The sequence below is a fragment of the Semicossyphus pulcher genome, unplaced genomic scaffold, assembly GCF_022749685.1.
Source record: "Semicossyphus pulcher isolate SPU_LCO1_2020_fin unplaced genomic scaffold, fSemPul1.0.p SCAF_13, whole genome shotgun sequence".
In the NCBI taxonomy this organism is placed as follows: domain Eukaryota; kingdom Metazoa; phylum Chordata; class Actinopteri; order Labriformes; family Labridae; genus Semicossyphus; species Semicossyphus pulcher.
Genome location: NW_027211637.1, coordinates 21,502,913 through 21,515,340, shown reverse-complemented (window position 1 = coordinate 21,515,340; position 12,428 = coordinate 21,502,913). Strand labels below are relative to the sequence as shown.

General features: G+C 42.2%; 2 protein-coding genes across 4 annotated transcripts; both read left to right on the top strand.

The window, feature by feature from the left end:
* Window positions 1–1,080: 1,080 nt before the first annotated feature.
* LOC138589294 (cytosolic sulfotransferase 3-like) lies at window positions 1,081–4,086 on the top strand. The gene is made up of 8 exons (XM_069659511.1): window positions 1,081–1,208; window positions 1,470–1,602; window positions 1,691–1,819; window positions 1,999–2,099; window positions 2,905–3,031; window positions 3,136–3,233; window positions 3,331–3,505; window positions 3,594–4,086. Exons 1-8 carry the CDS (start codon window positions 1,179–1,181, stop codon window positions 3,704–3,706), a joined length of 906 nt encoding a protein of 301 aa, XP_069515612.1. The 5' UTR covers window positions 1,081–1,178; the 3' UTR covers window positions 3,707–4,086.
* A 2,053-nt stretch (window positions 4,087–6,139) lies between these two features.
* Window positions 6,140–9,663, top strand: LOC138589293 (cytosolic sulfotransferase 3-like). 3 transcript variants are annotated; one of them, XM_069659509.1, is made up of 8 exons: window positions 6,140–6,229; window positions 6,478–6,613; window positions 6,702–6,830; window positions 8,139–8,239; window positions 8,654–8,780; window positions 8,883–8,980; window positions 9,069–9,243; window positions 9,332–9,663. In XM_069659509.1, exons 2-8 carry the CDS (start codon window positions 6,478–6,480, stop codon window positions 9,442–9,444), a joined length of 879 nt encoding a protein of 292 aa, XP_069515610.1. In that variant the 5' UTR covers window positions 6,140–6,229; the 3' UTR covers window positions 9,445–9,663. The 3 variants fall into 3 exon arrangements, with proteins under 3 accessions (XP_069515610.1, XP_069515609.1, XP_069515611.1); XM_069659508.1 differs by having other exon boundaries at window positions 8,654–8,980; XM_069659510.1 differs by lacking the exons at window positions 6,140–6,229; window positions 8,139–8,239 and having other exon boundaries at window positions 6,485–6,613; window positions 8,654–8,980.
* Window positions 9,664–12,428: the final 2,765 nt, after the last annotated feature.

Sequence of the window (12,428 nt, the reverse complement as noted above, 5' to 3'; positions counted from 1 at the left end):
AAAGAGCACAGACCTGTCTCATTCAAAATAACACACTTTACTTCAGCTGGGTAAAGAGCAGCCTTATTGGGGAAAGTAGTGACTCTATGCATCGTGCGGGGTTAAATGCTCCCTTTAAGAACACAACCGTCAGAAATGGCTGGCACGACATCGTGTACACTTATTCTGCTAATCTCCTCCATCAAGCTCCGATCAATGCTTCAGCTTGGGACATCCAGGTCTCACAAAGCTTCTTCATTTCAACTATGCAATTCTGATCGGCTAGCTTTCCATTTTGTGTGTGAAAGGAAAGGCAAACAAAGCGGTGAGGACTACATGATTCCAGCCGCATAGCAACAAGTAATGCCGTTACACAGCACATCAACCTCTGCCGGCGATTCTCTTCCATAAGAAACAGAGCTACACCATGGTAACACAGAGTGCTTCCCAAACTGATCCTGTCCTCAAGCAGCAGACCTTCACCATCAGCAGAGGTCAGTGAATAGAAAATGACTAAAATGACTTACCTGAACTAAACACTTATTACTTAACAATGATGTTTTTTTAAGTTGTGGCATTTAAAACAAATTCCTTGATATAAAGTGGTCCCATAACGGCTGCAACACATTCACAGCTGTGTCCTTTGCTATGTGCTTACAGAAGGAATGTTTCCTCCCTCAGACTCCTCCAATAAGGACGAGCATGTTGTATTTTGTCACATTAAAGGAGAAAGAATGCCAGATGTTTTTAGTTGAAACCACGCACGCTGCTAAACAATTCCCTAGTGGTGAGCAGTGTTTAAACATGAACGTGTTCGAGCCAAAAGATTCTGAAATAATCCAAAGTCCATTTTCACTTTGAAGTAGTTAAATCAAACAAATCAGGGTATGGAAGTAACAGCACCTTTTTTGATTATTACATGAGTGTGCTGACACTGATTGTTATCTTTACTTTTTCCTTGTTTAAATTCTTGGAACGAGCCCAAGCACGTCTGTGTAAACTCAGCCACAATTGAGGGGAAGGGGAGCTGAGGGCAACACTGAGCGGACAGGGAGGAGCTGGATTTTCATATCACATGTGCAATCCAGGCGACAGTAACAATGTAAACGGTGTTATGCAATGAGAAGAGAGAGAAAGGAAAATATCTCATAGGGGAAAGTGCAACCGAAGGTTCTAAAAGTACAGCAGAGGAATCAGGAATGATCCGACTTTCTGTTGATCCAGATAAGGTATGCCTCTTTTTTGTAAGAGCTGCAGTCCATGTTACATTGAAGGGGAGTTTAACGCTTAAAAAGCTGAGCAAAGAGATGGCTATAGTTTGATCAAAAGCTATGAAATCTCTTGATGATTTACAGAAGTTACTTTTTAAAACAACATTACGCCACTGTCTGACACTAAAAGGGAAAACTGCTGCTGCATGAATCTCTGCTGTTTGATTACCCTCACTCTCTGATCCCATCGGTTTGAAACCGGTTCTCTTTTTTTAATAGATGGATTTACGACCAGAGCTGTTTGATTTCCATGGAGTCTCAATGACCCACTATTTCACTGACAACTGGGAGAACGTTCAAAAGTTTCAGGCCAGGCCAGATGATATACTTATTGCAACTTACCCTAAAGCAGGTCGTTCGACCAAAACTAAGAATGAAACCTTTTACAGATCATAAGAAGTGTGTATGGATTTATATTCCTCTCTCCGTGTGGCTTTCAGGAACAACATGGGTCTCCTACATGCTTGACCTGCTGTATTTTGGTCAGACATCCCCAGAGCGTCAGACTTCCATCCCAATCTATGACAGAGTGCCTTTCCTGGAGATCATGCTCCCGTCTATGGCGACAGGTAGAACAAACAACCAAACATACTATCTATCAATTTTATCATTGTAAGATTCATATCCTTTTTATTAGTTTCATGCTTTTAACAAGACACAGAACTTATCCCACTGTGGGAGTCAAGAGACTTTTTAAGCAGCCTAAGGGATCAGGGTCTTTCATTTTCATTTTTACTTCTTCATGTAGGAAAAGACCAGGCCGACAACCTCCCCACCTCTCCTCGACTCATTAAAACTCATTTCCCAGTCCAGTTTGTGCCACAGTCCTTCTGGGAGCAAAACTGCAAGGTATACGACCCAGATAACCAGACATCCACGGTTGGCTCTGGTTGTAACGCTGACGCTTTCCTTTTTAGACTGTTTGCCTTCATCTGAGCGTCGAATTTGTTCCTTTTTCTTTGGATTTTCACTTATTTTTGAAGTTGTATCTGTAGTCATTGATCTTTTCCTTGTTTGTTCAGCCATAGTAGATTACTGTTTACTCGCAACACCGGAAAAGCAGCCGCTTAGCTCCGCCTACCCTCTCTGGCAGACCAACCACTGCTGGGTGATGGAAAGCGCGTCACTAACTTTTTCCGTGAATGTCAGTGACACACAGTCTGTAATCCTGCAAATGCAAAGGCTTTCATCAGTGGGCCATCAATCACCATTATGTTACTTAACAGACATTTATTTAAATTAAAATCTTCCAGATTATATCTTTAATGCAATTTTTAAAGAAACAGCAATGGTAAGCAAGGTTTTGGAAGTATGCAAATCTAGACATGTGAAGGCCGCTCTCCCAACAAATAAATGTGCTTTGCCTCTCTTATGGTACAGGACAAGTTCACAAGAGTGTTGGGGAGAGTAAAGCACATAGATGTAATCAAAAACCATATCCAATTACCTTCCTCTCCCATTGTTGTAGCTTGTGACCTTTGGCTTTTGGAAGCCTCCACTTATACGCAATTTGAGTGCACAGGGAGAGAGCGTGCAGGTAGGCAGGTAAGGTAGCACAAGTTACATTAAGAAATGTTACATTAAGGTGTCTAAAAGTGTATCTTGTCTTATGTATATTGAGCCTCAGATCATTTAAGTGTTTTATCTCCTGTAGATAATCTACGTGGCCCGCAACGCCAAAGACAACATGGTGTCATATTTTCACTTTGACCGCATGAACGATGTTCAACCACGGCCTGGAGACTGGATCAGCTACATCCACAGATTCAAGGAGGGAAAGAGTATGAAACACAGTCCCAACAGAGTTGTTTTTATTGGAACAGAGATGCACAGATTTGTAGTGAACAATGCTTAAATGTTTTCATGTACTGTTCTGTGGTCTCAGTGGCGTTTGGATCCTGGTACGACCATGTGGGCAACTGGTGGAAGAAGAAGAAGACTTATTCAAATCTTCACTACATGTTCTACGAAGATCTGACCGAGGTAATTCAATGATGTGTGGGTTCTTCCTTTTCAGGCTCCTTTTAAAGCTCTTATGTGGGTAATATACAAAGTTTATATCTGATCATCTTGCTTTCAGGACACTGGACGGGAAATAGACAAACTCTGCAGCTTTCTCGGTTTGTCTCCTTCAGTCGAGGAAAAGCAAAGAGTCATGGGTGGAGTTCAGTTTGATAACATGAAAAAGAACAGCATGGCCAACTACTCCACGCTCCCAGTTATGGATTTCAAAATTTCTCCTTTCATGAGAAAAGGTAACCAGACAAATAAATTACCTAATGTGAGTGACATGACTCAAAATCAGGTCTCCTTTCTTAACCAGAATTCTCTGTGGTTCTGCAGGAAAGGTTGGTGACTGGAAGGACCACTTCACTGTGGCCCAGAATGAAGAGTTCGACGAACACTACAGGAAAATGATGAAGGACCCCACACTCCAGTTCCGCACTGAAATTTGACCAGGACTGACAGACTGTCTCTGTGCGGAGATTTGTCCATGACGTGATGGACATGTGGCATTTATGTGATTAAAAAATCAAGTTGTAGTTGCTGCTAATATAAAGCATAGAGTCTTCTTGCTAATAGTATCATGATAATCATTGTATTCAAGTATCTCTTAGTCTGGCTGTGTGTGTAAGAGCAGCTGTATGAGCACCATTTATACTGATCATAAGATAGTGTAGCCAGAGGGTAAGAAACTGAGGATAAATAAACTCAAAGCAGGAAAAAACCTGTTGTCTATTCCTGACCTTCTCCCCTGTCTTCCCCCAGAGAACTGAATATATAGAGGCATACATCTCCAACTTTCCCACATCTAGCCCTGACCAACTTCCCTTCAGGGTTGGGCATCGAAATTGTCTTAAAACAGACAATAACACAGACACAGGAGCATTTCGATTCAGCATCTTCCCAGATAATAGGATCGTTCCTTGTTTACAGTCCAAGACCACCTAGGACCTTCACCACGTCTTTAGCTCGACAAAGAACAGCCTTATTGGTAAAAGTAGTGTATGTCTATGCCCAGTACACTGTTACTCGCTCCCTTCAAGGACAAAACCTTCAGAATTAGCTGGCACGACACAGTGCACACTTGTCCTGTTAATCTCAGTTCTCCTCGAACAAGCTCCAATCAACGCATCTGCTTGGGACATCCAGGTCTTACAAAACGTCTTCATTCTCGACTTAAAGATGGGGTATGAAAGTCTAATCCAATACAGTTTCTGAATAATTCAGCAGATGCTTTCTCGCGGTCGGCTAGCCTTTCTTTGTGGCTGTGAGCTGAAACTAAATCTTGTGTTAGTACAGGCCCCGACCAGCAATGCAAACAAAGTGGTGAGGACAGCCACACAACTTGATTCCAGCCAAATAGCAACAAGTAGTGTACGTGCACAGCACTTTAACCTCTGCTGCATTGTGGCTCATGAGAAATAGAGCTTCACCACGGGAACAAAAGCGATTGCTTTTCCAAACGGAGCCTAACCTATCCTCACACAGCAGACCTTCAGCAGTCACTTCCCTGCCAATGCTTGTCCATTAATTTGGTGGCAGAGTTTCTGTAGTGGCACTGTTGAGAGGGTTGTATTTGTTCAGCTGTTGAGTGTAAATGTAATCAAAACACGCATTTAAGCAGCTCCAAGTCAAATTTGCATCACAAGCAGGATTCCTTACCAATGACAGTAAGTATTTAGCTTCATCATTTCTATCATAAATAAAGAGAATGATCCTCACACGGCCTGCCTCAACTCCTTGTTTTCTTTCATGCTCTCAGCTCTGTAATTTGTGGCATTTAGAACATAAATCCCTCTCTCAAAATAAATTGATTATATAAAGGGCTGTCTTTAAGGTTGCAACATATTCACAGCTGCTTACTTGGTTACAGTTTTTCTGTTACATGTTACATAATGATTTCCCCGCCCCGACTTCTAAAGTACTATTTGAAAATGTGCCAAGAATCTTTATCTGCTCATGTTTGGAACCGTCTCGCTGACACTATTGACATAAGGTTTCTCAAATTCCAATAGAGCTTGAAAGCTGAGAAGAGAACTGCAAATAAATACAACCATGTAGTATTTTCCCAAAGACACATTAAAGGAGAAAGAAGGCCAGATGTTTAAAACATGCAGCGTTTAAACATGAATGTTGTAGGAGCCATTTTGAGCGTGTGTGTTATGGTTGTCTTATGTTGTAAATAGTTTGATGAATATGTTGTTATAATGATTTACTTTGACCACTAGGGTGTGTATTTGAGTTGGGTAATTGGTCACATGACTAGGTCATGTGTTTATAGGTAACAGGTGAATGGAAGTTAGTTGCTGTAGGTGAAGGGAACATACGGTTCTTACCGTAACACATAGACCAAACTACAGGATCACAGCATCATTGGAGCATTAAACATTCATCAACTGGTAATCACCACTCATCTGTACCACCATTGCAATAAACGGGAACATCACCCAAAGGCAATATCAATCTAGACATTTATTATTTGGATACGCGTCAAAACCTGTTTTCATACACCTACGCATGGTGACTAACTGAAGGTCTGGAACACTGGGTTAGAAAGTCACTACAAATGTGTTCAAGCCAAAAGATTCTGAAATAATCCAAAGTCCATTTTCACTTTGAACAAGTTAAAACAAACAAATCAGGGTAAGTAAGAGTTATATGGGGATGCTCACAACAATTGTTATCTATACATTTTATCTGTTTACATTTTTGGAACGAGCCCAAGCACATCAGTGTGAACTCGCCCCGAGCTGAAGGGAAGGTGAACTGAGGGTAACACTGAGCAGAAGGGGAGGAGCTGGATTTTAGACAATAGAGCTGACATTAAGAATGTACACAGTGTTATGCAACAAGAAGAGAGAGAAAGGAATATAGCTTTTAGGGAAGTGAAACAGAAGTGCCAAAGAGACACAAGAGTCTCCGAAATACAGCAGAGGAATCAGGACTGATCTGAAATTTCTCCTGATCCAGATGAGGTATGCCTCTAAAATAATCTGTCTTTAAGTGTATTTTGCTTTGAAGGGAAGTTTAATGCTTCAAAAGGTGAGCTAAGGAGATGGTTAAAGTTTGATCAAAAGAGCAAATCTCTGGATGATTTACAGAAGTTACTTTTTAAAACAACCTAAAGCCACTGTCTGACACTGAAAGTGAAAACTGCTGCTGCATGAATCTCTGCTGTTTTATTACCCTCACTCTCTGATCCCATCTTCCTCTTTTTAAAAAGATGGATTTACCTCGACCAGAGCTGTTTGATTTCCATGGAGTCTCATTGACCCACTATTTCACTGACAACTGGGAGAACGTTCAAAAGTTTCAGGCCAGGCCAGATGATATACTTATTGCAACTTACCCTAAAGCAGGTCGGTCCACCAAAACTAAGAATGAAACCTTTTACAGATCATAAGAAGTGTGTATGGATTTATATTCCTCTCTCCGTGTTGCTTTCAGGAACAACATGGGTCTCCCACATGCTTGACCTGCTGTATTTTGGTCAGACATCCCCAGAGCGTCAGACTTCCATCCCAATCTATGACAGAGTGCCTTTCCTGGACATCATGTTCCCGTCTATGGAGACAGGTAGAACAGACAATCAAGTATACTTGTATTACATACCGCCAGTTTACAATGTGGTGATCAACTGTATCATTGTATGTGTAAGAGTCATATCCCTTTTATTGGTGTCTTGTTTCTAACAAGACACAGTACTTAGAGACTTCTTAAGCAGCCTAAAGGATCAGGGTTTTTCTGCAGTAGGTAAGATGGAGCAGAGAGCGTACTTTGCTTCAAAATTTGAAAGATCACAACATCCAGGTCCCTCCCTCTCTCTCTCAGTCCTGTTTCCAAAGCCCTCCCCGCAGAGGAGGCCATCATGCGCGCACAGGCTAGTAACCACAGCAACTGAAGAAGCCAGATATACAATATGGCGAACACACCGGTAACAACGTGAAATGACAACAACTGCAGCCGTTGCATTACACCACCAACACTATCGAAGCAGATACACATCAAACCAGCGGCAAAACCACCAGTCTGCTAACAGAGACTGTGGAAGATGAAGTTGTGAACATTCAGCTGTGAGAGCACAGGCACACAGAACTGTCAGGAGAATGTCTTAAACTGTAACACTGCCTGGGCACTTCACAAAGATATTTTCAGCCACACCGCCATGAAAAGACGCCACACAGCAGCCGCACTGGGAACAAGCTAAGGTTAGCCCGACTGCAACACCAACTTAACACAAAGTCACAGTAACCGCACAGTAATCTTAGCAATTTGGAAACATTTTTTGAAAACAGTTACAGCACAAATAAAGCTGGGGTAATTACCTGTCAAGCAGAACTGTCTAATCCAGCATCGCTATTTAATTGTTTCAGGTCCGTAGCTCTCTCCACCTCTGAGATGCCGCTCCAATGTTTACTCTCGTTTCGTTCATGTCTCGGTCCAACTCTTTCTTTTTAGCTTGCTTTTCCTCATTTGTGTTCTTCGGTTTAAAGGTCTTTGCAGCGTAAGCCGTAGTTGGCAATGGAGGGTTTTTTAATTCTCAGGGGTTGTTTTTCAGCCTTTCTGCGCACAAACCGGCTGACGCTGTGCACACTGGAGACATGGAGCTTGACCGTGTGAGCATGCGCGGAGTAGTGGTGCTGCGCAGAGCGTGATTGACAGCAGCCTGAGAGACTGCTCTGATTGGTTGTTGCGTTTTGGGAGTGTTGGATTCTTGCAAATGCAATTAGGAACAGTAGGAGATTACAGATTATCTCTCTCATGTACTGCAAGTTTAAAGTGACAGTTTAAGCAAATATGACAAAAAGTTAGTTTAAACAATGTTACCTACTACAGCTTTAAAGGATCAGGGTTTTTCTTTTTCATTTTTACCTCTTCATGTAGGAAAAGACCAGGTCGACAACCTCCCCACCTCTCCTCGACTCATTAAAAGCCATTTTCCAGTCCACTTAATGCCACAGTCCTTTTGGGAGCAAAACTGCAAGGTCAGTAAAAGCATCATTAGCAAGGGTAAGCTGGATTTTTCAAGTCAGTCCATAGAGCAGGCGCCCCTTGACAGACGCAAAGTTCTCAACGCATAAGCCACTCTTCACTGTCCTATCAAACAAAGGCAAAAAAGGCAATTAAAAAACAAAGTCAGTCTGCCTCACTTATGATGCATGACTATTCCACGAGAGAGCTTTGGGGAGAGGAGTAAAGCACAATGTTTCCTCTCCCATTCTTGTGAGACTAGCTAGCTAGCTGGCTGGAGCACATGCAGGTAGGCAGATAACTAGTCAGACAGGCCGGTACCATAAGTTACTACAAGAAACGCTTTGGTGTAAAAAAAAACATTTTAAATATGTTTTCTAATGTAATGTTGAACCCTCTGATTATTTAATTGTTTTCTCCTTCTTTAGATAATCTATGTGGCACGCAACGCCAAAGACAACTTGGTCTCTTTTTTTCACTTTGACCGCATGAACAAAGCTCAGCCTGAACCTGGAGACTGGAGCAACTACATCCACAAATTCATGCAGGGAAAGTGTATGAAATACAGTCCTAACAGAGTTGTTTTTATTGGCACAGAGATGCACAGATTTCTACTGAATACTTCCAAAGAGCCTTTATGTATTTTTCTTGTTGTAGTGTTATATGGATCCTGGTACGACCATGTGAGCGGCTGGTGGAAGAAGAAGCAGACTTATTCAAAACTTCACTACATGTTCTACGAAGATCTGATTGAGGTAGTTACTTTTTTGTGGTTTCTCCCTTTTCAGGCTCCTTTTAAAGCTCATATCTTTTAAAGTTTATATCTGATCATCTTGCTTTCAGGATACTGGACGGGAAGTAGACAAACTCTGTGGCTTTCTCGGTTTGTCTCCTTCAGTCGAGGAAAAGCAAAGAGTAATGGGTGGAGTTCAGTTTGATAACATGAAAAAGAACAGCATGGCCAACTACTCCACACTCCCAGTTATGGATTTAAAAGTTTCTCCTTTCATGAGAAAAGGTAACCAGACAAATAAATGACCTAATGTGAGTGACATGACACAAAATCAGGTCTGCTGTCTTAGCCAGAATTCTCTGTGGTTCTGCAGGAAAGGTTGGTGACTGGAAGGACCACTTCACTGTGGCCCAGAATGAAGAGTTCGACGAACACTACAGGAAAATGATGAAGGACCCCACACTCCAGTTCCGCACTGAGATTTGAACAGGACTGACAGACTGTCTCTGTGTGAACATTTGTCCATGACTGGATGGACATGTGGCATTTATGTGATTAAAAGATTAAGTTATAGTTGCCTCTAACGTAAAGCAGAGAGTCTTCTTGCTGATAGTATCATGATAATCATTGAATCCAAGTATCTCTTAGTCTGGCTGTGTGTGTAAGAGCAGCTGTATGAGCGCCATTTATACTGATACTCTCAGATATGTGAAATAAAACAAAATAATCTGTTTCATATTGTTTGTATTTTTTCTCTGTGAGACATTAATATCAAAGCAGTCAGTTAGTTCAGTTAGTTAGGATCACAGGATCAAGTATTTTGAGACAGCAATTTAAGACGAACCATGTATTTTATTTGACCATTTGTGAAAGTTCTTCTCCAGACTTGTTCTCTTTTGTTGTTTTAAATTTGAGACAATCTCAGAACAATCAATTACATTTGCTTACATAGCTGTTTCCTTTCATTGTTATTTTCTCTACTGCCAGCCTTGTAACTTAACAACCAGAAAGATATCCAGCGTTATTGTTCGTTTATTTGCAGATGATTCAAAGGTTTAATCCAAAAGGCAACTGGAATTGGTTGAAGTTCCTGAAGACATTTAGCCTCTCAATCGACAGGCTCCTTCAGCTGGGGAAGCCTTAGGGGTTAGGGGTGAAATGTCTTCAACCAATTCCAGTTGCCTTTTGGATTAAACCTTTGAATTGCTCTGACCTGGATGACTGAGAACTTTCACAGACTTATTTGTTATCAAACTAATAACTAATGTGATATTAAAGGGAGCCTGCCCCCCTCAAAATACAGTCTTCCTGACTTGATTTTCCCTCGAGCTTTAGTTAAGCTTAGTTTGATGCCAGCCTAGTTTTCAGCTTCTTCAAGAAAGAGGGGTTAATGGAGTTTATCAAATTTACTTTACTGTCACATCCTGTCCAATGGAAGGTCACACTGAGTAATTTAGGGCCATAAATGAGTGGAACAAGCTCCCCATAGATTTGAAAACTTATACAAATTATGAAACTTTTTCCCGTGAAATGAAAAAACGGATTCTGAGAAACCAATGGTGTGTGCATTAATTTTGATTGATAATGTCTAGGTATCCATTTGTCAATGTCAAGATTTCATACTGTACACAGAAGACAATTATTTGGTGTGTGAGAGAGAGAGAGAGTGGGTGGGTGTGGTGATTGAACTTAGTCAAACCCTAGCGCTTGTGTGTTTTTAATGGCTCACCCAGTCACCTAATCATTGCCACACTGGATGTTATATCAAATACATATCTACCTCATGTCCAGGAAAGTTCAATCACCTTAGAGATTATTGTTATTTTAGTGTCAAAGCATCGCGCCGGAAAGGGGGCAGAGATTAACGTGTCGACCCGGGTTTTGTGTGATAATTACCTGGGTCTACTGCAGAGTGTTCGTTAAAAATTCACTGTACACATCAACGCAGTAGACAGCAACATCTAGTTTACCAGAGAAGATGTTAGAGGAAACAGCCTGGCCTCAACATTGTTGAGTTTTACAGGAAACCCACCCACACAGACCAGTAATTCTCACTACCCACTAGAACAAAAGCTTGGAGTTATTAGAACCCTACACCATAGGGCTCAAAATGTACCCACCAGGACAGAGGGGAAGAAGAAGGAACAGGGAGGCACTTCAGACGTGTGGCTACCCAAACTTGGCCTTCAGCAGGACCTCTAAAAAACAAGAAAGAAGAGAACAACAAATGGCACAGCGTTGTTATTCCCTACCTGTCTGGAGTATCTGAGAACTCCAGGGGGACTTTTAAGGAACACGAAATTCCGGTACACTTCAAACCATCGAACACACTCATACAGAAGCTTGTCCACCCAAAGGACAAAACACCCAGACATAAACAGAGAAATGTAGTGTATGCAGTACAATGCAATGAGGAATCCAGGGACCTGTACATCAGGGAAACAAAACAACCCTTCCACAAACGCATAGCCCAGCATAGGAGAGCCAGCTCCTCAGGTCAGGACTCAGCTGTCCACCTACATCTAAGGGACAAAGGACACTCCTTTGAAGACTGCAAGGTTCACATCCTGGCCAGAGAAGACCACTGGTTCGAAAGAGGTGTCAAGGAAGCCATCTATTTTTAGGCTGGAAAAACCGTCCCTTAAGAGGAACACTTACAATGCAGTGTTGAATTCTCTGCCCAAAGAGCTGAGATCACACTCACACTCAGGATCATGTGAGCCTGACGACCCATCACCATCAGAGGGTACTAATGACTCTCAATGATACTAGGCCACAGCTCAGGTTAATGACTCACCCTTGATTACATATCAATTAGCATACTAATGACCTTCAGAGGCTTATATTTCTAGCTCTGTCCACCAGTCAGTTAAAACTAAAGAAGCCTTTCAGATGAGAGGTGAAATGTCTTCAAGAACTTCAACTAAGTCCAGTTGCCTTTTGGATTAAATTTAGAAGTTGCTTAGGCTTGTAACTGGTTTCTCGGGATAGATGGTATTGCAATAATACCCACAAAGAAGCAAAACTTGTCCACCACCTTTCCCCTCTTCAACACCATGAACCTGGATTTGGCTGGTTTGAAGCTCTTTCTTGCCCAGGAGACAAGCTTTTCCAGTGCCTGTTGGCAGAATCACCTGCACTGATGCAGTGATGACAGTCGGGACATCCATAAAGACTCAGATGGGAGGCTGCCGGTTCAAAAATCCCCTATAAAGAGGCAAGAACGTGTGACAGCTACCTCGCTCGGATCAGGGGGACCGGGGTTACCCCCTGGAGCCAGACCTGAGGGAATGCTCCTTGGCGAGCGTCTGGTGGCCAGGCTTTTGTCCATGCGGCCCGGCCGGGCTCAGCCCAAACGAGTGAGGCTAAAATGGATTGTGAGATTGACAAGTGGATTGGTGCAGCATCAGCAGTAATGCAGGCGTTGTACCAGACCGTTGTGGTGAGGAGTGAGCTGAGCCTGAAGGCAA